Source organism: Myotis nattereri, assembly GCF_964212035.1.
Source record: "Myotis nattereri genome assembly, chromosome: 3".
NCBI classification, from domain to species: domain Eukaryota; kingdom Metazoa; phylum Chordata; class Mammalia; order Chiroptera; family Vespertilionidae; genus Myotis; species Myotis nattereri.
Window position 1 is genome coordinate 181565366 of NC_138077.1, and position 26387 is coordinate 181591752.

A 26387-nucleotide genomic window follows, 5' to 3' on the forward strand; every position below is an offset into this window, starting at 1 on the left:
GAGAAAAGATAAAATAAAAGTTCCTTTTAAAAAGGTAATGATAAGCCTTAACTGGTTTGGCTCAGTGGATAGAGCATCAGCCTGCAGACTCAAGGGTCCCAGGTTCGATTCCGGTCAAGGGCATGTACCTTGGTTGCGGGCAAATCCCCAGTAGGGGGTGTGCAGGAGGCAGCTGATCGATGTTTCTCATCGATGTTTCTAACTCTCTATCCCTCTCCCTTCCTCTCTGTAAAAAAATCAATAAAATACATTTAAAAAATAAAAATCATCATTCTCCCCTTTAAAAAAAACAGGTAATGATAAGATCAAAGAGCATGGAAATTCTAAAACAAGATCTATATGGTATTTGAATTAGGCTGTGTTCCATGTGTTAATGTAGTTGACCAACTATGAGGATGGATAGATTAAAAATATATTCTTTTGCCCTAGCCCAGTGGTCGGCAAACTCATTAGTCAACAGAGCCAAATATCAACAGTAAGTACCATGATTGAAATTTCTTTTGAGAGCCAAATTTTTAAAATTTAAACTATATAGGTGGGTACATTGTTATTAACTTAATTAGGGTACTCCTAAGCTGGCCTTTGCTAAAAATATCCTCAATCTGATTGAGGTACGTTCACTGAGGTCAACCCCTTCCAACTCTCCCATCCACACTTGTCTTGTATACTTGTTTTGTCTATCTCCTTTCGTTCATCCTCTCTATATGTCCAAACCATCTCAACATACCTTTCTCAATCCTCGACACTACATCTTCTTTCACTCCACATGTTCCCTAAAATTAACTTAATAAACTTAAAGTTTTAAGTCAACTTCGCACTGTACGTGCGTGCCTGCACATGGTATTTTGTGGAAGAGCCACACTCAAGGGGCCAAAGAGCCACATGTGGCTTGCGAGCTGCGGTTTGCCGACACTGCCGTAGCCGGTTTGGCTCAGTGGATGGAGTGTTGGCCTGGGGACTGAAGAGTCCCGGGGTCGATTCCGGCCAAGGGCGCATGCCTGAGTTGCGGGCTTGATTCCCAGTGGAGGGCGTGTAGGAGGCAACTGATGGATGATTCTCTCTCATCATTGATGTTTCTCTCTCTCCCTCTCCCTTCCTTTCTGAAATCAATAAAAATATATTCAAAAATATTTTCTTTTGTTCATTTTTCTTTATGGAGAACATATATTTTTATTCTCTCAGTTTGTGACACTGAAGTGAAATTGTTTCTCTTCAGGAAGGAATTCTGGAGAAATAAAAAGTGATTTTTTCCCCTCCTTAATTCAGTATTTATTTTTCTTTCATTCTTTTTCCTGTGGTGGACAAAAACTGTGGGTACTGGCTATCCAACCATGAAGAGTTAGGTCATAGGGAAGAAGCAGCTTAATCAGGAACTGTACAAACTTTGCAGCATGGAGGGTGAATTACAGAGAGGCGACCTGATAAGTGGAAAGAGCACTAGTTTTGACCAAGTCTTGAATACTAGGTCTGTCACTTTGTAGCATGACTTTGGGAAATTCTTAAATGCTCAGAGCAGTTTTTTATTCTGTAAAATGGTGGTTGGAAGAATTAAATGAGATAGGTGTGTACATTATCTGTACATTCTAGACATCCAATAAAAATTAATTCAAAAATATTAGTTATGTACTTAAAGCTATGTGTGAACTATGATGAATATAAAAATATTATGAGATGAAATGTCTTATAATCTCAAGTAACTTTAATTTATTGGGGTGACATTTGTTAATATTATATAGGTTTCAGGGGTATAATTCTATAATCAAGGAATTTTCAGCCTCTTGGGAGAGATTAAAATATGCATATGTGAAACAATTAGAGAAGAAATTACAGATTTTATCAGTATTAAATTGTGTTGTAAAGATAGTAAAAGCAGTGATTATAAAGGAGAAGAATCCTGTTGGCCTACGTTCTATGAAAGAGGTGACCCTGAGGAAAGCATTTAGGAATTGGTATAAGGAGTAATAGCAACTAATATTTAAAGTTTCTGGAAAAAAAAAGTTTCTGAAGAGTTTCTCAAGCATTATATTACTAAAAATTCACAATTACTCTATAAGCTTTATAAACCCCATTTTAAAGACAAAAAATTTAGACTCAAGTTTTTTGTAAGGGGAAGAGTTAGAACTCAAGCCTAGTAAATGCTGACTGAAATATATGCTCATTTTGTAAAAATATTTTATGTTTGCCATGCATTCTCATAATTGTTTCTTCATCACCTAAAATTGAAGTCATATCAGAGATTGAAGTCAGAGAGACCAAGAGACCCATCCAAGTTTCTCCAGCTAATTGGTTGGGGAAGCAGTACTAGGACCCATATGCCTGAATGTCTAGGACCTAGACATTAGGTTATAACCTAGACCAGCCGTGGGCAAACTACGGCCCGCGGGCCAGATCTGGCCTGTTTGAAATGAATAAAACTAAAAAAAAAAAAGACCATACCCTTTTATGTAATGATGTTTACTTTGAATTTATATTAGTTCACACAAACACTTGATCCATGCATTTGTTCCGGCCCTCTGGTCTAGTTTAAGAATCCATTGTGGCCCTCGAGTCAAAAAGTTTGCCCACCCCTGACCTAGACTCTAGGTTATTCTTACCATTACATTGTTTTAATTTCCAGATGGAGAGAGAGGATGGAGAAGGGGCACAGAACTGGATTTGAATGGGCTTTCCCTGCTCTATCACAGAGAAAAACTTCAACTTTTCAGGGCTGCATTAATTCTAATCCTGTAACTAGAGACAGTTATTGATCTGCCTTGTGCTGAGAGTGACATATGAATGGGAGAAATGAATTGCCACACTTAAATTGTGGTACTGTGTTTCACCTCATTATTCACATTTTAGAAATATTTCGAAATTACGTCCTTAGGGATGGCAATTAGACAAACACATCAATTCATGGTACTGTGGAGGGTTCTATTCCTTATCTAATTAATTCTGGTCTAAATACAGATTATCACATAGAGTTATAGGCCAACCTCTTTTCACTTAAAGAACACAGAGACTAAACACGCTGGTCTTTAAAACACGCTGGTGCTCTTCTTTATGCTTCAAGGAATACAAAGACCCAGGCCTTGACTTTATATGGTGATTTCATTAGTGTTTTTAACTCTACAGCACAAAATCAGCAATGTTCACACTTTCAGGATTTTACATGCTTTTCAAGGCAAGTAAATGCTCTGTTACAGTTCAGAAGGTGGTATTTTCCCAAGTCAACGTTGAACATATTCTAGTCACTCTTCCTCCAACCAGGATGACATTACATACAAATGGTCACACTTCCCTGTACATACTTAGTCTTTGGCTCTTCTTGACTCAAAGCCTGTCAGTCTCCGACCATCAAGTTAAAACTTTTAGTAATCGGTAATTTCTTCACTTCTGAAAGTAATTTAAATAGACCCACTACATTTAAAGTTGGACTCAAGTTTTCCCCATTTGTAAGATGTTTGTCTCTGATTTAAAAAAAATAAAAGGTTTTTACTTCTCATAACTGACAAGAAAATGCTCATCTTTTTCTTGGGGCCGATATTCTCACATCACTCAACTCCCATGTCCCCACCCCCCCCACCACCACCCCCCCCCCACCTCCCCGCTGTCTACTGCCATGGTAGTCTGGTTACCTCCCTGCTACTGAGAGCTTCAGGATGCAGGCGTCAGGGGAATTGGGATTAAGTGTGACAGTGTGTGAACTGACTTGGATAGTGAGGTTGAGCGTAATAGACTGTATATGAAGTTGTATTTTGGTGAAACTTTGTGAGCGAAAATACCTTTAAGAAATGCAGATTGTGAGACGGGCTGTCAGAGGGCGCCGAGTTGGTTTATGAGGCTGGATGCATCTGTGTGTGACTATCTAACCACGGAAAGCACAGAATCGGATCCCCGCCCCAGCCACGGGGAGGGGGTACCGCGAGGCCTTTGCTGGATTCCAAACCGGAATAACCAGTTGCGGGACTCCCGCAATGGCAGGCTGGCGTCCCCGCCGGCCGGCTGCGGATCCTCGCCCGGTAGCGCGCTCCCAGGGCTTGACAGAAGGGCAGTCACGTGGCAGCCGCAAAGCGGCGCTTTGCGACCTCGATGACAGGCAAAATGTGCGACAGCCGCGGTGCTGGCCAACCAGGGGCGGAGGCGGCGGCCGGGACGGAAGAGGCGGAGGCGGAGGCGGCCGTGGCCCGGGTGTTCGCCCGCCTGCTTGTTCGCTCGGTTTCCCCGCCCCCCCCGCCGGTCTCACCGCGACTGAAGGGAGCTGGGTGCGTGCTGTCGCCACCTGACCTCATCCTGGCCGGACACAGGAAGACCGGACGCGCATCCCGGCGAGCCTCCCTGTGCGGGCGTCTGCGGCGCGGGCTCCGCGGGGCGCAGGCGGGCGGCCCGGGCTCCTGAAGGTTACCGAGTGCATGAGCTCCTAGCCTCCCGCGCTGCCCCGCCCGCCAGCCCGCCGGCCCGCCCGCCGGCTCGTCCGCCCGCCCCTCGGCGCCCGGCGGCGGCGGCGGCGGCGGCGACGGCCACAGGAGGCGCCGTCTTCTTCCCAGGTGCGCGCTTTGCTCCCGGAGCCGCGGAACTCGGCGGCCGCCATGGCGTCCAACATGGACCGGGAGATGATCCTGGCGGATTTTCAGGTGAAGTGTCTGGCCCTGTCCCCTTGCCACCTCCAGCCTCGTGGGTTCCCGGTGCTAGCGGGTGGCCTCTTCCTCGTATGTGTGTGTGTGTGTGTGTGTGTGTGTGTGTGTGTGTGCATTGCAGTGGTTTGGGGCTTTCTGTGGGACGTGGTGTGTGAGTGTGGGGAGCCATGGGAGAACGTGTCATTCAGATGATCTGTTGGCCGTGTGTGAGATGGTTCGTGGACAGCTGGCTTGAGTGGATTTGCAGGGTGAAAGGGTGTTAGGGTAGTTGGGTTATGTATGTGGGCTGTGCCGTGTTTCCTGTATTGATGTGTAGAACTGGGGAGCATGAAGCGTGGGGATTTAAGTGTGGGGTGTTCGGGGCCAGGAGTTTGGGTTGTTCCACGAGGAGCATGTTGTATGGAGTGTGGGTGTGGACCGTGCGGTGCTGTGGGTGTGTTGTATTTAGGAGAGAGTAAAAAAGTGGCGAGGAGCAGGTGGTGAGGGTATTGGGGCATCCCGGTCGGTTTCAAGAAGCAGCAAACATTTTAGACCTTGATGCCTTATTGGAATCTTTGGAGGGTAGGAAGACAAGGAGGAGGCAAGTAGACTCTGTTTACCACAGTGTCTTTGCAGTGAATGCACAAACTTAAATTACCAGTTCATATTTGCAGATTCCCCTTTCGTTCAGATTTGAATTGCTTGGTTGGTGTCCTTTCTCCAGGAATAATTTAAAGGATATGCGGGGTGGGGACCAGGGAGGGGGGCAAAAGGGGGCATATGTAATACTTTCAACAACAAAGAGTTATTAAAAGATAAAATAAAGAATATGCAAGGGCTATCCCCTTCCTGAGCTCAAATGTAGTGACACTGGTACATCTTAGGGAGGCCTTTTGAAAGTAGTGCTGTATGCATTATGAAAGACTTGTGGAACCAATACCACCATCTTTGCCTTTTGATGTTGGCAAAAATACCGTAGTGAGATCTTTTTAACCATTCATTTTGACATTAATTTAGAAGCTGTTGTTATATACAGGCATGCTTTCCCCTCTTTCTTCAACACTGTCACCATTGCACATGGCCTAACATTGGCAATGCAGGGTATATTTTTCCTTACTGAGATTTTGTAGGGCTTTTCTTCTCCCTCTTTGATTTTTTTCCTAAGTTCCTTTTTTCTCTCTCTCTCTCACAACTTAATATTCTGAGGGCCATTTCCAGAGTTTGCTCTTTTGATTACCCACTGGTATCTGATTATATTAGAAATATGCATCTATCTGCATTTCATTATACTGTATCTTCCAAACGCAGAAATAAGTGTTTTGGAATTAAAAGTTAACCACAAGATGTTGGTGTTTTGTAGGCTCGGGATTGGCCTGAGGTTTTTTTTTTTTTTTGCCTGGGTAAATATTTTCATCTTTTTTTAATTCTCCAATTAAGTCGTTTATCTAATGTGGAATGTGGTTGTTTGAAAAATAACTGTATTTTTCTAGGGGCATTTTTAAAAATATATATTTTATTTGTATTTTACAGAGAGGAAGGGAGAGGGATAGAGAGTTAGAAGCATCAATGAGAGAGAAACATCGATCAGCTGCCTCCTGCACACCCCCCACTGGGGATGTGCCCACAACCAAGGTACATGCCCTTGACTGGAATGGAACCTGGGACCCTTCAGTCCGCAGGCTGACGCTCTGTCCACTGAGCCAAACCGGTTAGGGATCTAGGGGCATTTTTATCCTATTATAAAATTGTTTTATTCTGGTAGGAATGGCTTTAGACAGCAACAAAAAGTGTAGTTTACCTTATTAAAAGCTTTAAGGTAATTATAACTTTGTTTTGATTTCACCAAACTTTTTACTTCCTCTAATAACTTGTAACTACTTGCTTTCTCTTTATTTTTTTTATGTTTTTAATTTCTTTTTTGTTTTGTTTGCTTGCTCTGTCCTTACTTGTGGCAATTATTATGCTTATTGTGAACCTTATATTGATGGGCCAAGGATAGGAAATTTAGGATTCTTGTACTTAGAGGTAAAGTAAGATTTTCTGACAAGCATTTGGATCAAGCATTTTTATCACATTAATACTATATTCTAATCAATTGTTCTTTTCAACCCAATGGCAATGTTGTGAACAATTACGTATTTACAAAATGGAATAAAGCTTAGGCATCTGCAGTGAACAATTGTTTGCTAAATGGTGAGAGCTAATTTCATATTATTAAATAGGTAAGAAAACATTATTGATAGTTTAATAAAAAGTTAGTTAGAAAACTATACACAGCGTACACACATTAGGCTTTTTTGTGTGTTTAGGAGCCTTGTATTCCTCTTCCAAATGATGATTCCAGATAAACCTGCTCTTGTGGATTTAGTTTTAAAATTGACTATTTCTATACTTTATTATTTAAGATTTTTATAGGATTAACTTTTAAAAATTAGCATTTATCCAGTTATCCGAAATCAGGTACAGTAATTTGTGTTAAAGATTGCAGTTCAGGACTTGGAATGTGGATACTTGGATGTTGATTTCTTCTATAACTGGGCAGATCAGTTTCCCGCTCAAAAGTGAACATAGTAAAATTATATTCTATTTACTTCGTATGATTGTGAAAATTAAAATGTTTTGAGAGCTCAGTTTTGCCTCTGTAGATAAGGACATGAATTTTAAATGTGATTAGATTTTAAAAATAAGTTTTATGTTTTGATTCTTGCTGGATAATAGTTCTAATAAATTCAGTGTCTAAGTATGGAAAAGCTTTTGAGGAGGATTTTTGTACTTTCTTTAACAACCTAAATAACCTAGGTAAATAGTGGATGGAAGATGAGAGCTGAGACTTAGTTTGGGACTTTGTAGATGAGCAAACTCATTACAAAGCAAATATATATTCTAAATTGTCCTTTCAAAGATTATCCCCCCAAATAAAAACAGCTCCCAATTAAAACAAAATTTAAATTGTGGTGAAATACACATAATATAAAATTTGCCTTCTTAACCATTTTTAAATGTTCTTTTCAGTGATATTAAATTAATTCACTTTGTGCAACCATTACCACCATCCATTTCTTTATCTTGCAAAACTGTAACTCTGTACCCATTAAACAATACCCATTCTTTCTTCTCTTCAGCCCCTGGCAACCACCATGTTACTATTCTGTCTATAAATGTGAATACTTTAGGTAACTCATATAAGTGGAATCATGTAGTATTTCTCCTTTTGTGACTGGTTTATTTCAGTTAGCATAATGTCTCTAATGTTCATCCATGTTGTAGCATGTGTCAGGATTTCTTTTTTAGGGCTGAATAATATTATACTGTATGTATATACCACATTTTGTTTATGCATTTACCTGCTAATTTCCCATGTTTTGGCTATTGTGAATCATTAATGCTGCTAGGAACATGGTGCCTATTCCAGTCCCTGCTTTAAATTCTTTTGGGTTATACCCAGAAGTGGAATTACTGGATCATATGGTATTTTTATTTTTTATTTTTATTTGAGGAACTGTTTTTCATAGTGTCTGCACCACCAGAATTTTGAATGGAGAGTGTGACAGCATTCTGTTAAATCAATTATTTGCAAATTCAACTCTGAGCAAGTCAGTTTAGAATTTGGAATCGTCTAACACAAATCAGCTTTAAATGTAAATATGTAGTGTTAGCATAGTATGTTGCTGGTAAAGGAATGAATAGAGTAGTACACCTACAGTTTTGGCTGGCTAGAGCCAGGAGGGGGGTGTAAAGGAATTTCCTGGGTTTAGGAAACAGGCAGGCATTGATGAATCATGAGGTTTTTTTCTTAATGTCTTTTATAACAAAGAGGTACATTTAAGTGAAAGTTCCAAATCTTGTTCTTTTTGTAATTGAATTCTTTAACTTATTTTATTTTATTATTATTATTGTTGGTGGTGGTGGTGTGGTGGAGTGGTGGTGGTGGTGGTAGTGGTAGATGGGGGTGGATGGTGGTCTAAGATAATACTTTTAAACATAATTTTTCCGTGTGAACAAAAAGCGGTGTAGCCATTTAGATTAGTCTCATATGTTGGTCTCATATATTTTTCTATTTATGTTTCTGTATTACTGATAATATAAAGATAGATCATAACACTACTGAAATGCAGAAAAAACACAACTCTCATTAGTAGTATTTTCTTTCAGACTTTTTCAGGAATAAAAACTTATCTGTTTGCTAAAAAGTATTCTTTTTGAACCTCGTTCCAGTGGTCACAGATTAGGAGTCCCTTTATTTTCTAATATAGCATTGATTTTTATGTTACTTTCAGTTATGTTTTCTGGTCAACACAATTGTGCCTTTGTTTTCTCCTCCTGGTCTTTCCAGCTAGAAATACCTTTGCTGCCTAAATTGCTTTATACATTTTTATATATTGGATTATCAACATGGGACTTTTAAGTTTCCTGTGCCTATCAACTCCTCTTTGAAACATGGACTTCTCCATGACACTACTGGTAACTCACTTGTAAGTAGTTTCTGCCCTTCATAATATTTTGTCTTCTAAATGAAGCTGCAAATCCCTCTTTTTTTTTTTTTTAGCTTGACATAAAGAGATATGTTCTACAGAAGACAATGCCAGACTATGCGAGTAGAAATAGCATCTGTTTGGATCAATAGGTATCTTTTGTGATATTGTGGATTAGGGACCAAACTAGGTATTAATGGAACATCATATACAGTATATTTACTGGGAGGTTACCTTGTGCAGAATATTGAGTATTAATGGCCAAAAGTAGGCTTGTTTACCATGCTTTCTTTCTTTTCGTCACTATCCTCTTTATTTATTAGAGGGACAAATCATGTTGTTTTAGTGTTTAGGTTGTCAGTCATTGGGAAAATAAAGTTTTGGCATGTAGAATAAAATTTAGTAGTAAGTTGTTGAGAACATGGACTTTGAGGTTAGTTCACTTGGATTTCAATCACAGCTCTGGCAGTCACTCATCCTGTGATCTTTGACTAATCACTTCACACCTCTTTGCCTCAGTTTCACCATATGAAAATTGAGTTGATTCATGTAAAGTAATTAGAACAGGTGTCTGACATAGAAAGTATTCAGTATATTTTATTTTATTTATTTATCTATTTATTTTAAATATATTCTTATTGATTTCAGAGAGGAAGAGAGAGACCAAAAAATATCACTGATGATAGAGAATCATTCATCGGCTGCCTCCTGTATTCCTCACGCTGGGGATCTAGCCCATAATGCAGGCATGTGCCCTGATTGGGAATCGAACTGTGACACCCTGGTTCATATAGGTCTACGCTCAAATACTGAGCCATGCCGGCCGGGCTCAGTACATTTAAGCTGTTATTTTCATTTTTGATAACTTTAAGGTACATACTTATTCTCTGCAGGTGACTCCAGAGATCATTTATTGCCAGCTTCTCATTTTCCTTTTGTGGAAGTTGAGACCCAGCAAAAGGAAGTGGCTTGTCCAAGGTCATGGGTTGGTTTGAAACAAGTATTTTTTCCCAGGTATACTATAGGAGTGTTATTTTCTAGCTTAATTTGTCAAGTAGCTTGGAGTTTTAGAGGAAAACAAGACCCACCATTTAGAAATTTCTCCAAATGATGAAACTTACATATAAGCCTTGGCTGGGTAGCTCAGTTGGCAAAGAGGTGAAACCAGTACTTTTCTTTCTAGGTTTTAGTAACTGCAAAGTACTAGAACATTTGGATTCCTCACAGGTTGTTAAATGGCTATATATAATACCATAAACATTATCTGGTCACACCTCCATAGGAAGCATTGTACTTAGGCACATTGGAGCTCTAGTTTTTTTCTAGTTTTTTGTTTTGGTGTGGTTCTCTGAGAAAGTCATTTATTCTTTCTGGATTTCAGTTATTCAGTCTGTAAATGAGGTCTGTCTAGAGTCATATCTACCCCAAAACAGAAGACTGGACTAGATTACGTATTCAGATAGAGTCTGAACAATCACTTGGCAGCAGTGGGGTTGAGGACTTTATAATTTAGGTAATTGATCTAGAATCTATAATTTAGGTAATTGATCTAGGGGTCAGCAAACTACATCCTGAGGGCCAAACCACCACCTGTTTTTGTCAATAAAGCCTTATTGGAAGATAGTTATGCATATTCGTTTACATATTGTCTTGTTTACATGTGTCTTTTGCCTGCAATAGCAGAATTTAGTAGTTGATTGTATTGCCTACAAAGCTTAAAATGTTTACCCTTCTCCTAACAGGAAAGTTTGCTGATCCTTGAGATCAGTTGTTTTTTTCAAATGTGGATAATTTCTTCTTCTTTTTTTTTTTAATATATTTTATTGATTTTTTACAGAGAGGAAGGGAGAGGGATAGAGAGTTAGAAACATCGATGAGAGAGAAACATCAATCAGCTGCCTCCTGCACACTCCCCACCGGGGATGTGGCTGCAACCAAGGTACATACCCTTGACCGGAATCGAACCTGGGACCCTTCAGTCCGCAGGCCGACGCTCTATCCACTGAGCCAAACCGGTTAGGGCTCAAATGTGGATAATTTCTGTTCTCAGGGGCTATTTAGGCACTATCTAGGGACATTTTTGGCCCTTACAACTGAGGGGTGCTACTGGCATGTAGTGGGTAGAGGCCAGGGATGCTGCTAAACATTCTATAATGCACAAGACACTCTTCCAAACTGAAGAATTATCTGCCCCCAAATGTCAATAGTGCTGAAAACCCTAGGTTTAAATCTGTGGTTCTCAAACTTTAGCTTGCATAAGAATAACCTGGACTTGTTAAACTCCTAGTTGCTGGACCCTCACCCCAGAGTTTCTGATTCAGTGGATCTTGGATGGAGCCTGCAAATTTGCATTTCTTCTAGGACTCAGGATTATGCTGCTGCTGATCCAAGGACTACACTTGAGAACAACTGATCTAGATGACTTTGAAGAAACATCCATTCCTATGATTCTTTGCTTTTGTGATCTTAAGTACTGTTCCATTTTTATGACTGGAAAATTAAATATTCAGTATTTACCTGATGGTTACAATGGAATATGCTGTTTAATCACTCCATGTCTTTGAACCCTTTTTTATTCATGTGCCTTTGGAAAATTTCTAGTTATCTTTCAAAATCCACCTCCTACCTTTTACTTATAACATCTGTGCCTAGTAGGGTTAATCATTTCTTATGTATCTTGTGCAGTTTCTCTTTTGAGTCCTATGTCAGATTGTCAATAATCATTTTACATGTTTCTTTTCCCCGTTGTCAGCTCTTTGAATAAACAGCTGCCTGGGTCTTAACCACCTGTTCCTGTAGTATCTAGTAAGAGGTACTCAGAGGATATATATATATATATATATATATATATATATATATATATATTTAGTGAATATTTTTTGAAGGAATATTCTGAATATTGGTTGGTATGGTACAAATAAATACAATGGAATTAGAAATTTTTATCTATTTTTAAGCATCTACCCTTTGCTAACTTTGAAAAATAAAATCTGTCATTGAAAGAATAAAAATTGGACTGTGTGACTTGGAAGTGACTCATTTATAGAAGGAGTCTGGCAAAATTAACAGAATAATTATACCTGCCTTTTTATATTTATTTGTGTTTATAGAGGAACTAGAGGTCGGATGCACAAAATTTGTGCAAGCGGCTTGACCCTCGCAGCCCTGGCTTCGTCTGAACAATCGTTTTGCTGTTCGGTCTAATTAGCATATTAGCTCTTTATTATGTAGGATAATTATGATATAAAGTATGAGATGTCAAGTTATATTAAAAAACAGAAAAGTTTGCAGGTTATGTGCACCTTAATGGCTTTAGAATTAGGTTTCAGCCTCCTCTTTTATTTTGTTGTTTTCCCTCTCTGTAATTCACCCTGGTTCCCTGAAATTTTTTTTCCTTCTTACTGATTTCAGAGAGGAAGGGAAAGGGAGAGAGAGATAGAAACATCAGTGATGAGAGAGAATCATTGATTGGCTGTCCCCTGCACACCTCCTACTGGGGGTTGAGCCTGCGACCCGATAATGTGCCCAAACTGGAATCAAACCTGGGACCCTTCAATCTGCAGGCTGACACTCCATCTACCCAGTGGTTCTCAACCTGTGGGTCGCGACACTTTCACAGGGGTCGCCTAAGATCATCGGAAAACACATATATAATTACATATTGTTTTTGTGGTTAGTCACTATGCTTTAATTGTGTTCAATTTGTAACAATGAAATTGGGGGTCACCACAACATGAGGAACTGTATTAAAGGGTTGCGGCATTAGGAAGGTTGAGAACCACTGTAAGCCAAATGGGCTAGGGTTCCCTGGATTCTTCAATGATTGAGATGTAATAGTGTTAATGAGAAGAAAATGTTGTCTCTTGTGCCTTTAGCCTCTCTACCTTCTTTTTCGTAAGGGAAAAGTAGTGGTTCACCATTTTTTTTTTAAAGTCCGTTTTAGTTGTCATCTAGTTAAAGTGAGGCAGAGACACAGTTGAGCATTCTAATTTTAGGTTTAATGGGGGAGAAATAATAACATTAGCATGTAGCCTTTTTTTAAAAAAAGTGCCCTGGCTTGAAATAGCTCTGGCCACTGACACAGGTATCAAACTAGGATAAACTAAGTACTGTATGTCTGCTTCACCCCTGACTGATATAAGAGCAACACCACCAATCAGGTGTCTCCTTGCCCATTGCCAGTAGTAGCATCAAGCTGATTACTTTGTATGTGCCAGGTACTGTGCTAGGCTCCTAACGTCTAAATTCTACAGTGACCCTTTGTTGGGATTCAATGATACAGTTCTCCATGGTTTCTGTATGTCTTGTTAGCAGAGGCATTGACTGCTTTTGTTTCTGACTGCTTTTCAAGGATGTTTATATAGTGAGCAGCCTTGGAAGATAGAGATAGTGTCTCCCTCTGGAGCAAAGAGCAGGTATGCATAGTATCCTTTTTATTTTTCAGAGTTTAAAGTGAAAATGAGTTTATTAGTGAAGAAGTGGGGCAGAGAAAAGGCTGCTCCACAGGCAAATATCCCATTTTAAAGGATTTGACTTCCCCAGTCTCTGGGTTCCTCTTCTGTAATGCAGTCCACTGCATGTGCAGGTGTCAGTTAGCCTACTTTGTGTTGCCATCTGGGAAATAGGACTGGGGAACTGCATAAGAAAATGCTGATATTTTAACTATAGTTATTGCTATGAGTCATAAAGTTCTTTTTCTCCAATCAAGGAGTCTTAGGTCTTTTGCCAGCACCCATGATAAAATCCGAGATTCTTCACCGCTCTTAATAGTTTTGGCAACAAGGATGGAATACTGACAGACACATGACTTTTTGAAAGGAAGGGTGAGGGTCCCATGGGCTGGTTAATAGAATTTGGACAAAGTCCATGGAATTGGTAGCAGACATGTTGACCAAATTGTTAAGCGGCTCTCTACTTTATTGCCTGTTAATGAGGAAGAATTAGAAAAGTGATTGCAGACTGAGATGTGGTTTGAAAACTGCCTGAACATTCCTCTAGGTCAGTGGTTCTCAACCTGTGGGTCGCCAACCTGTGGGTCGCGACCCCTTTGGGGGTCGAACGACTTTTTTATAGGGGTCGCCTAAGACCATCGGAAAACACATATATAATTACATATTGTTTTTGTGATTAATCACTATGCTTTAATTATGTTCAATGTGTAACAATGAAAATACATCCTGCATATTAGATATTTACATTACGATTCATAACATTAGCAAAATTACAGTTATGAAGTAGCAACGAAAATAATTTTATGCTTGGGGGTCACCACAACATGAACTGTATTAAAGGGTCATGGCATTAGGAAGGTTGAGAACCACTGCTCTAGGTGTTGCTAACTCTCAAACATTCTGTCTGGTAGGGGCATTTTTTTTTCCTTCACTAATTTATCTGTCAGGCTCAGGTTCAGACTCCACCCATTGTAACAACGAGTACTAATATTTGTCCAGGCTGTGCAGAAGGTTCTGCCTCTGTTCAAACAACACTAACAGGCATTTGTACACCTACAGTTATGTGAAAGGAGGCAAATTTGCAACCTCTGTGGGCAAAAAGCAAACTTGTTAGAACTTTCACTGCTTTGTTTGAGATGAGAGGATGGGGTACATAATGTGTTATTGCTCAGCCTCTACTTTAGAGGAAGCTCTATTCCCTACTTCACTGTTTGTAGCAAAGCCACCGACTGAAAGGGGTCCTCAATGCAGAGATTTACTTCAGTGGGGGCCTGGTGCTCCAGTAGTTTAGCCATGTGGAAACTGGTTGTATCTCCTTGTCTTCTGGGGCTGTTTAGCCTCTGTACCAGCTGTGCAGACTGATAATAGATGTAGTTGCTTTTTTCAATGGATAGAAGTCAAGGCTGTTCTTATAGCTCTGGCCAGTACGCTCCTTCATGAAACTTGTATTTCTGCTGACCATTGGCCTATTTCCAATAGCTTATTTGGTCTGCCACTTGGAAACTATAGACTGGAAGATTAAAGACAGCTCTCTTTATAACTGTGGAAACAAATTATAGTTGCTGATCAAACTTCCTGAATCACTACAGTAGATGCCCACAGTAAGGGCCTGTTTTCTCATGAAGACCATTGGAATCAGGCTTCTGATTGAGCCTGCGCTGCCCAAGCGCCATCATTGTTGGCTGGACCTATCATTTTATCCAGTGTGACAGTACATCAACTATCATAAATTGCATGCAAAGTAAAGGATTTTAGATTTCTGATGCAGACGGTAGTATTGCATGCCAGACTTGTGACGCCTGCCAAAAGTTGACCTGCTTGTCACATAGTGAGAGAAGCCACCTTGCATGGGATTTGGTCCATGTCTGCTTTTAACAAATTGAATATGTTGGACCTCTGAGCCCCCTCCCAGAGGTATTAGTAGTACCTCACTGCTGTTCATACTTTTTCTGGTTATGGTGTTGCTCTTCTAGTCCAGTTAGGTGACTGGACACATCATTGTGGCCCTTGAAACTAATATGTGTTATGCTTTCAGGTTTTCTGGACCATTTTCAGTCTAATGATGGTGCACTTTTTATTGCAAAAGCTACTCAACAGTGAGCTGATAGTCAAGATATTTGAGGAACTGTGCATGCTCCCCACCAGCCACAGACATCTGGTTTGTGGATCAGTGTTGGAACAGCTTCCTCTGTAGTTAAGTCAGTTTGGTCACTGAATGTGGCTATACCCAGAAAGGGATCATCTCATCTTGGTCACTTCCTGAATAATGATCAGAACTGAAGATGTATGAGGCTATATAGCCTTATTTTTAAAATTTAGGATTCTATCCTGACCAATTCTGGGCATGATACTTTTTTTTCTCTCCTAGAAGCAACCCAAGGCCAACCTGTTTATACACCTTCTATGTGGCAGCGCGCCAAAAGGTGGCCTAGGACATTCAAACTTAATTTTGGTTCAGTCACCTGGATTCTCTTTTTGAGTTGACATGGTCCTGGATCATAAGGATAATGACTACATCGTTGAGTACACTGCTTGCTGCATCCCGCTGTAGTGCTCTTGTGGGCCAGTGAGGACCATAAATAGGTTTCTGTAGGCTCTATAAAATTTTCTTGACCCTCCTGTCCCTGACATTTCCCAGTGAAAGGCCTGAGAGAGTAGGAGATAATGAGTGGAAAAAGATGAAGTTACAGCTACTGGAAGGGGACATAATGATTTTATGGTAGTGGAGGGAAAGTAGCATTTTCAGCACCTGGGTAAAGGAATGAATACCTTAGAACCCAGAAAATTTGAGGAAGGGAAAGAAAATAATGTTCTTTGTGTTTCAGAACCACACTTGAAGCCTAATCAGTATGTACTGTCTAATCTGTGATAGCCATTGTTATTCCTATTTTGAAGATGAAAAACTGGATGTGTAAAGAGGTTAAGTAATTACTTAATGACAGGTAGTCATAACAAGGCTTTGGTTTGACACTCAGGTCCGCTCTACTCAAAAGTCAAGTCTACGATCTTATATATTCACATTTCTCAAATGGGAGTACTCAAAGGTACCCCCAAAATAGGCACGTCATCTTATGGCACCAGTTTAAAAGAAACATAATAATTATGTGGTTTTTAAAAATTAAAACAACTATCATGAAGTAAATTTAAGTTTTGCATGAATTTTAAATAGAAAATGAAATTTCAAAGAAATTATAGGGATGTGGCTTACTTTTCTTTGATTCATTCCTACCTTCCTCCCATGGGGGAGTATGCTTCCCTTTCTCTATCATTATGACTACAGTAGTTGAAAAAGTAGAAGTACTGCACTTTACAAGATTGGCTTTCAAATCGAAGTTGCATCCAGTTTTTTAAAAATTTTATTCCTTCATCCTGTTGTAGCTTTGTGAAACATGAAAGAACAATACGGTTTTTTCTGATGTCCTTGGATTTACCAAGGCTAATAGAGGGAGCAAAAGAAGAAAAAACTGGGATTTATTCGTGTAACGAAGCTGTATGTGGCAGTAATTGCTACTGGGATTATTTGGTAATTCAGCAAGAGATTGCTTTGTCACTGGTATTTTTTTTTTACTTTTATATTTATCAGTATCAATAAAGTACTTTGTTATTATAAATCTATATGCAAAGTAATTTTTTGTCATTTCTCTGGGAATACTGTCAGTTTTGGGTATATTACTAATGTCCTAGTAGTGGGACTTGAAACAAAAGTAATGGTGTTGTGGCAAAATATTAGAATTGATTCCACCTAAGGCAAGCTGGCTGGCCCCAACTTTTGATGCACACGGACTTTGTTTTAAACTACATTGAATTTTAGAAGAAAACAGTGAATACTTTGGAATGAGATAGTAAGGAATATTTTGCCAAAGCTGACTGAATTTTTAATGAAATTAAGTAATCATGTTTTTTAAGTGTGATAACGTATTGCTTTATGTTTTTAAAAATGGAGTCCTTTTAGAGATATATACTGATATTTATGAATGAAATGATATGATGTCTGAAATTTACTTCAGAACAGTCTGGGGAGGGACTTGGGGGTGGGGTTGATGGGGAGTGAAATAAGATTGGCTATAACTTGGTAATTAGGTATATTGTATTCTTGGTTGTTTATTTTACTATATCTATATTTATATATATACTAAAGGCCCAGTGCACAAAAATTTGTGCACTTGGCGGGGGGTGGGAGGGGATCTCTCAGCCCGGCCTGTGCCCTCTCGCAGTCTGCGACCCCTTGGGGCATGACCACCTGCTGGCTTAGGCCCGCTCCCCGGAGGATTGGGCCTAAGCTGGCAATCAGACATCCCTCTGGCAGCCTGGGAGCCCTGGGGGATGTCCACTTGCCAGTGGAGAGCAGGCCTAAGCTGCAGTCTGACATCCTTAGTGCTGCTGAGGAGGCGGGAGAGGCTCCCACCACAACCGCTGTGCTGGCAGCCATCAGCCTGGCTTGTGGCTGAGCAGAGCTCCCCCTGTGGGAGCGCACTGACCACCAGGGGGCAGCTCCTGCATTGAGGATCTGCCCCCTGGTGGTCAATGTGTGTCATAGTGACCAGTCATTCCCAGTTGTTCTGCTGTTAGGGTCAGTTTGCATATTACCCTTTTATTATATAGGATAGAAGCCTGGTGCACGAGTGGGGGCCGGCTGGTTTGCCCTGAAGGGTGTCCTGGATCAGGGTGGGGATCCCCACTGGGGTGCCTGGCCAGCCTGGGTAAGGGGACGATGGCTGTTTGCAGCTGGTCACACCCCCTTCAGGGTGGGGGTCCCCACTGGGGTGCCTGGCCAGTCTGGGTGAGAGGCTGAGGGCCGTTTTCAGGCTGGCCAAGCCCCCCTGGCTACGGAAGCTCCCAGCCTCTCCTTTTTTTCTTTTTTTTAAATTCTGGGATTTATTTACCTTCTATAATTGAAACTCTGTAGCCTTGAGAGGAGCTCAGAGCTGGCCAGGGGGGGCGGGAGGGAAGTTTGGCTTCCTCCATCGCCAGGGGCAACTCAGCCTCCTACTCGCTCCAGCTCCGTGGCCATGGCCGGCTGAAAGCAGGTATCTGGGGTTTATTGATCTTCTGTAATTGAAACTTTGTTGCTTTGAGTGGAGCTCAGAGCCAGGCTGCGGCAGGCGGGAAGCTTGGCTTCCTCCATCATTGGGGCAATCAAGCCTCCTGCTTGCTCCAGCTCTGTAGCTGCCGGCCGCCATCTTGGTTGGGTTAATTTGCATATAGTTGCTCTGATTGGCTGGTGGGCGTGGCTTAAGGTGTAGCGAAGGTATGGTCAATTTGCATGTTTGCCTTTTATTAGTGTAGATTTTAAATTTAATTTTCATCTTTTTCCTCCCCCACATCTTTTGTAGATTTTACTATTATCTCTACTCTTGTATATGCTTGAAAATTTCCGTAATAAGAAGTAAAAAAAATGTTCTGCCAAAATAAAAATGACTTAGGGGAAATTGTAAACTTTAGTATAATATCTTCATATTCTAATGGACTATAGCAGCGGTTTTCAACCTGTGGGTCACGAACAATGAAAATACATCCTGCTTATCGGATATTTACATTACGATTCATAACAGTAGCAAAATTACAGTTATGAAGTAGCAACGAAAATAATTTTATGGTTGGGGGTCACCACAACATGAGGAACTGTATTAACCCTTTTCGGTCCAACCTCGAGGCTGACTTGACAGACCAGGCACTAGGAGCAGGTCTAACGTCGAGCAATAAGAACATTAAAAAGTTCAACATTTAATCCTGTCAATTAATTTGGACCAGAATCTTTGAATTCCAAAAATAACATTCGACCGTAAAGGGTTAAAGGGTCGGGGCATTAGGAAGGTTGAGAACCACTGGACTATTGGATTAGAAGAGTGATGAGACTATTACAAGGAAGTAATAACAGCAATTATAGTAATGTTATGTAATTACAGCTTTTTACCAAAATATTTGGTAATTTTTTGTCTTTATTTATTGTCACTGAAAAGTTTAAGGTAGCTTACTAGTTAAATTTTAGCATTTGTAAAAAAGCCTTAGTTGTAGTCTTAGATATTTTTCCTAAAATTAATCAATTTTGTAACTCAGCTGATAGGTAGGAATTTGTAAAGAATTAACTTCATGTACTAAATTTGAATAACTGAAGATGTATTATTTTGGCAAAGAGGTGTTAATACCTTTTTTAAAAACCAATATTGAAACAAAATCAGAAACCTAAAAAGGTACAAAATATGTATTAAGCAAAAAGAAAGTCCAGTTAGATGATGTGTCATTTTCTCTATGTATTGTTGTAGTCTGTTTTTACAATGACTTTTTACCTTTATTCTGGCTTTATTGTCCCAATAGAGCAGCATGTGTTGGTAATGTTTAAATATGACTTTGTTATAGGAACAGAGAAATACTGCCCAAGTTATTAGTATTTCCACTTAAATGTGCATGAAGAGTATGTAAAGTTAAAATGTGGATTATACCAAAGTGAAGTATATTTAAGATTAAAGAATTTGTTAAATCATCAATTTTACCAATAATTCAGGAGTAACAATTTGCTAAGGTAAAAATATTACTGTGCAAAGAAACAGCCACATTCTCTCCTGCCATGTCTCCTAGAGGATTTTAATTTCTTACCCTTAAAAAAAATCTATGTGCTCTGGAGCGTTATCCTGTACACCAATAAGTGTGGGTTCGATTCCCAGTCAGGGCACATAGCTAGGTTGTGGGTTTGATCCCCAGTCAGCATGTTTCTCTCTTATATTGATGTTTCTCTCTTATGTCGAGTATTTCCTTCCACGACCCGCGTGGAGTAGGGTTCGGTATCTGAAAGAGGAGCCGCACAACAAATGAGAGAAAAAGACACGAGATAATTTTGCAATATTGGGGGACCAGGCGGCAAGTCCCAAAGGACTTCTTCTCATGCTCAGGCCACTCCAATCTTTTATTGATCTGGAGTAGCCCTTAGGGTAAGGAGGTTTCAATGACACACAGATCAGCAGACAATTTGCAGGAATAGACAAAGTATCTGATTAGCTCATCAATAGATTTCCGGGAGTATCTGATTAACAATAATCAACAAGGATCTACATAAGTATCTAAGGAATTAAGTGAACTAAGGTGGGGATGCTTCAACTATTATTACCTAAATTAACTGAGTGGCTCCTAGATTAACTGGGTGGTGCACAGCCCTGACCTTTGCTAGGACTTTCAAGGGCTACTAGCTTTTGGGGGGTCTCTGTCTAAACTCAGCTAGTGAAGACAATGAATGGACTCCGGCACTCTTACATTGATGTTTTTCTCTCTCTCTTCCACCTTTCTCTCTCTCTCTCAAAATCAGTAAAAACATCCATGGGTGAGGATAAAGAAAAAGATTAAAGCATATCTATGCATCCTGAGTGTGTGTATGTGTGTGTGTATGATTGTGTGTGATTATATTCAGAGCTTTGGCATTTCTAGGGATGGATCCTGAAAGTATCCTGACTTAATATGGATACAGAGTCATCCTTTGATGAAAAGGGCAGTGGTGACATGTATAGCTGGCCCTAGAACTCAGTTCCATATGCAGTCCTGCTGAGTTTTTAGGAGACCTTCATGAAGATAATGTTGTAATGTACCCCGCGAATCACAGAAGGACGCCTCAAGAAGTCGAATTAAAGAGTCACATTTATTGCAATCCGGGACTATGAGGGGCCATTCCCAAATCTCATAGCAATAAGATGATGGCAAAACCAGACTTATATAGGCAAAAATCACAAAGGTATTGATTACATCTCAGGGTTTGGAATGTGGCACCTGGCTCCCAAAAAAGCAGATTACAGAAGCAGAATTAAGCATGTTAATTACAGTTTCGGGTCTCGGGGTCACTGAATTGACAGAAATACATTATCTAGAGTCCTTGGGTAACCTGGGTTAAACTTAGGCATGTTATCTAAATTACAGTTTTGGGTCTCTGGATCACTGAGTTGATAGAAACACATTATCTAGAGCCCTCGGGTCTCCCGACCACTGAGTTGTCAGGACAATTTAGAGTAATTGTGCTGTCCGGTCTCGGGAACACTGGGGCAGCTGAAATGCACCACCTGTGGCCACTAAAACAATTTAGGGTAATTGTGCTGTCCTGTTTCCCAGGTACAGTAGAATGTGCTCTCTAAGACCAGTATGATAACAATCAATGGAATAGTCATTCAATCGATAAGACAATCGAATGGGATGACTTATACAATTTAGAAAATCAAAGTAACTTTTATATTGTTAAGCCAAACAACAGGGTTAGAGTTAAACTACAGTTTCCACCTGAAATGGTTGCTACCATACTTCAATAGCTCTTCATTAAGGAGCTCCTTGCTGGCCAGGGCACATTTCACAGTAACAGCTATTTGTTACCCATGGGGAAAGTATGAAACTGTAGAATCACTGATCTAGATTGCTTTCCCACAATTGCTTTAGTAATCTTGGGTAGGATGCTCTGAGCTTGCCCAGCAAGACATTTATTCAGAAATACCTCTTTTTTGGCTGGTATTGTGGTTAGATAAGTGTGAAAACAGAGATGGGAATATCGTGGAGTTTGGGTGGTATTAATAATAATGCTTGATAAATGAACAGCGTCTTTAATTCTTACGGCTTGTATCTGTTAATATGTACTGAGAGTATACCAGCCCTTCATTTGTTCAACAGATAATTGAGTGAATTCACATGTATTGTGATGTGAAGATGTGAGGAATACAGGGAAATATATATTACCTGACACTGTCTTCATTCATATTTTCAGTTAACAGAAATTTATTGAATACCTGCTCTGTGACAGGCATTATACTAGGTAATAGGGAGATCACTACTTCATAAGGTAGCTAATATAGCTAATGAAAATTTACCTCTTTGTAACTTATTGATTTACTGTAGATTTATATAGAATTTTATTTCGTACCACACAAAGACAAGTACGTCTACCATGAACTCTTATCCATCCCTAATTTTCCAGTTCTTTCCACCACTTTTTAAAAAAATATATTTTATTGATTTTTTACAGAGAGGAAGGGAGAGGGATAGAGAGTTAGAAACATTGATGAGAGAGAAACATCAGCTCAGCTGCCTCCTGCACACTCCCTACTGGGATGTGCCCACAACCAAGGTATATGCCCTTGACCGGAATTGAACCTGGGACCCTTCCGTCCGCAGGCTGATACTCTGTCCAGTAAGCCAAACCAGTTAGGGCTCTTTCCACCACTTTTATTGCTTGCTTTCCTCTGGATGTGTTTACATCTTTTAAAAAATGGTTAAACAGTATTTAATTATTTTAAAAGTGTGTTTTTTTTTAAGAGGATATCTTACTCTTTAATTTTCTTTCTTTTTTTTAAAATATATTTTATTGATTTTTCACAGAGAGGAAGGGAGAGAGATAGAGAGAGTTAGAAACATCGATGAGAGAGAAACATCGATCAGCTGCCTCCTGCACATCCCCCACCGGGGATGTGCCCGCAACCCAGGTACATGCCCTTGACCGGAATCGAACCCGGGACCTCTCAGTCCGCAGGCTGACGCTCTATCCACTGAGCAAAACCGGTTTCGGCTTAAAAGTGTTTTTTATTGATTTTAGAGAAAGGAAGGGAGAGGGAAACTGGGGGGGGGGGGGGTGTGTGGGGGGAGAGAGAGAGAGAGAGAGAGAGAGAGAGACAGACAGACAGACAGACACAGGCAGACATTGATGTGAGAGAGAAGCACTGATTGGTTGCCTCCCATACGCACTCTGACCAAGGACCGAACCTGCAACCTGGGCATGTTATGTGCCCGGACTGGATGTATTTATTTTTTAATGGTGCACTATAAAGGAGAAGTTGGGTAGTAAATACAATATTTCAAAAGAAGTTTAGAGTAGGGTAGAATAGCCTCTCCGCTATTTTTTTTGCATTCTATTGCTATTAATGCAGTCACCTTGCAATTTTGATACATGTTTAATGGGTAGAAACTTAAAATGCTATATGAGCAGGTAAGGCATGTCTCCCTCACCCTACATTTAATCATTTTAATTTCTCAAGCTAAGTGGAGTACTTTATATTTATCTTCATTAACTTCCATACCCCTACCTGTTCTTAATCATCCGTCTAGGAATTTGCACCACATCAAATTTTCCTTACATTTTCTTGGCTTCTGCATTTATTTTCTTTCTTTTTTTTTTTTTTTTATAAATTTTTTTTTTTTATTGATTTTTTACAGAGAGGAAGGGAGAGGGATAGAGAGTTAGAAACATCGATGAGAGAGGAACATCGATCAGCTGCCTCCTGCACACCCCCCACTGGAGATGTGCCCGCAACCAAGGTACATGCCCTTGACCGGAATCGAACCTGGGACCCTTCAGTCCGCAGGCCGACGCTCTATCCACCGAGCTAAACCGGTTTTGGCTGCATTTATTTTTTAATAGCTACCGCTTTTCAACCCATTTCCAGTTTAAAACCTTACCAAGCTCCTCTCAATTTAAAATACCCTTTATTGATCCCTATGTCCTATTATGAGTGCTTCATTATTTCTCTCCTTTCTCCCCATATTTCTCCTAAGTGTTATCTGTACCTTAAGGGTTTGTCCTTGTTCCACCTTTTCTTTCCACCTTATCCCATTACGTATGTTCTCTTTGGATAATCACCTTTTAAAAAATTTTAGCTATCCATTATATATGTGCTATTGACTCCCAAATCAGCAGTCTTATTCCTAACTTCTCTTGAACCCCATATTGAATTGCTTACATAGGATGGTGGTCAAGTTCATTGGCATGGCTAACAAAAGTCTTTGTGTTTGGCCATATGTAGCCTTTACTTTTCCTTATATGGCCTTATGTAGCCTATACTTGACTTTTCTTGTTCTGTAGTGATACTTTCATGCTTCTTGAAGTTATATCATTTCATGTCTCTTTGTCTTTGCCAGTTCTTCCATTGCCTGCCTCTCAGTTTTCTTTTTATCCCCCAAGACTCAGCATAGGCATTATTTCTTGTGAAGGCTCCTATGACACTTCTTCCTTTGTATTTATAATTCTTACACATACATAAGTCATTGTACCTATCACATTGCTTTGTAAATATTTATTTACTTGTTTTTCTTACTAATTTGTGAGTTCCTTATAGTTAACTATATGTCATTCATTTTAGTATTCCTAATGCCTAAGCATGCTCCTGGCACATAGTGTTTTCTCATTGAATATTAAGATGAACTAAACTAGATAGTTTTGAGCTTGTTGAAATAAGGTGAAGATGAGAAGGACATGATTAATTTTTGAATCCTGATTTTTGTCATCAGAATGTAAGCTAGATTAGTTGTGTCATTTCCATATATAAATAAACATCAGTTTGTTAATTATTGAGTATTTGGGATGATGTTGTAATTATTTCTGTATTGCTAGTGCCTAACGCAGTGCCTGGCAAATGTCAGGCTACCATTATTTATTGAACTGAAGCAGATTAAATTGAAATTAGGTGAAGGTATTCATGCTCCAAAGATACAATATGGCTAGTAGCATTCATCTTTACTACTATGTCTTTAAGAATAAATCAGAGAAATTTTGTCATTCCTTATTAAAATCCAGATTTAAAAAATAGATGTTACGTTCCTGATATGTAAGTCAAATGATCAAAATTTGCTCTGGCATTACTTCTTCATAATCACACACTTCCCTTTCTAAGGATTAATAGGTCAATATCTCTAAGAATTTGTTCGAAAAATATGCAAAGTAATCCTATATAATAAAACGCTAAAATTCAAATCTACCAAACAGCAGAACGACTGGTTGCTATGATGCACACTGACCACCAGGGGGAGTGCCGCTCAGCCAGAAGCCAGGCTTACTGCTGGTGAGTGCAGCAGCCTCCACTGCAAGTGGGCGGTAAGGAGTGAGGGGTCCTGGACTGCAAGAGCCTTGGACTGACAGATGGATGTCTGACTGCCGGCTTAGGCCTGATCCCCCGCCGGCAGGCGGACATCCCCTAAGGGGTCCTGGACTGCGAGAAGGTGCAGGCCGGGCTGAGGGACATCCCTCCTCCTCCCCCCCCCCCCCCCCGCCCAGTGTACAATTTCGTGCACTAGGCCTCTAGTAGGTATATAATTACCTTAATTTTTCTGTTTTTATCCTCTTTTGGAGTGCTCCTAGCATTCTTCCTATTTATCTCCAGAGATGTCCAGTTGGGTGCAGATTTAATTGGCAAGATTTTTCAGTACCTTTGCTGGTTCTTGATACTAGACATAAATTTATAGATTCAAGAAGTTCAGTGAACACCAAGTAGGATTAATACAAGAAAGCTGCAGATAGGTGTACATTTCAAAGTGCTGAAAACCAAAGATAAAAGTCTTAAAAATATCTAGAGGAAAAAAAGGTATTCCATGAGAAGAACAATGACAAGAATTTAGTTAACTTCTCATCATAAACAATGGAATATGGGGAACAATGGAATGATCTTTTAAGTGCAGAAAGAAAAAAATTATTTAACTAGAATTGTGTACCTAGCAAAATTATCCTTCAAAAGTGAAAGTGAAGGCATTTTGAGAAAATAGAACCTGAGAGAATTTGTTTCCAACAAATCTGAACACTATAAGAAATGCTGATGGGAAAAAGAAGGAAGTCATAAGAATAAACTAGTACAGATTTAGTTTTGACCTAAATCTTAAATGTAGAATGTGAAACTATAAAACTTTTAGAATATAATATAGAAGAAAATAAAGGGAAAAAAGAAATGCTAGTGAGAGTTCTTTAGGCTGAAGAGAAACGATACCAGATGGAAATGTGGATCTTTGGGAGAAGTAAAGTGCACTCAAAACGGCATATATGTGGGTAAATATAAAAAATTATACTTCTTCATAATTAAGAAAAACAGTAATTGACTAACAAAAATAATAACAATTCATAGTAAGAGTTTTATATTTTATATAGAAGT

At 39.7% G+C, this 26387-nt stretch overlaps 1 protein-coding gene across 1 annotated transcript in view; it reads left to right on the forward strand.

The window, feature by feature from the left end:
• The first annotated feature begins 4161 nt into the window (after positions 1-4161).
• The window catches only part of FAF1 (Fas associated factor 1), a 387465-nt gene continuing 365239 nt past the window's right edge, over positions 4162-26387 (forward strand). Inside the window, exon 1 of the mRNA XM_081087160.1 lies at positions 4162-4613. Coding sequence (XP_080943286.1) covers positions 4569-4613 — 45 coding nt within the window. The 5' untranslated portion in view covers positions 4162-4568. The remainder of the gene's footprint in view (positions 4614-26387) is intronic.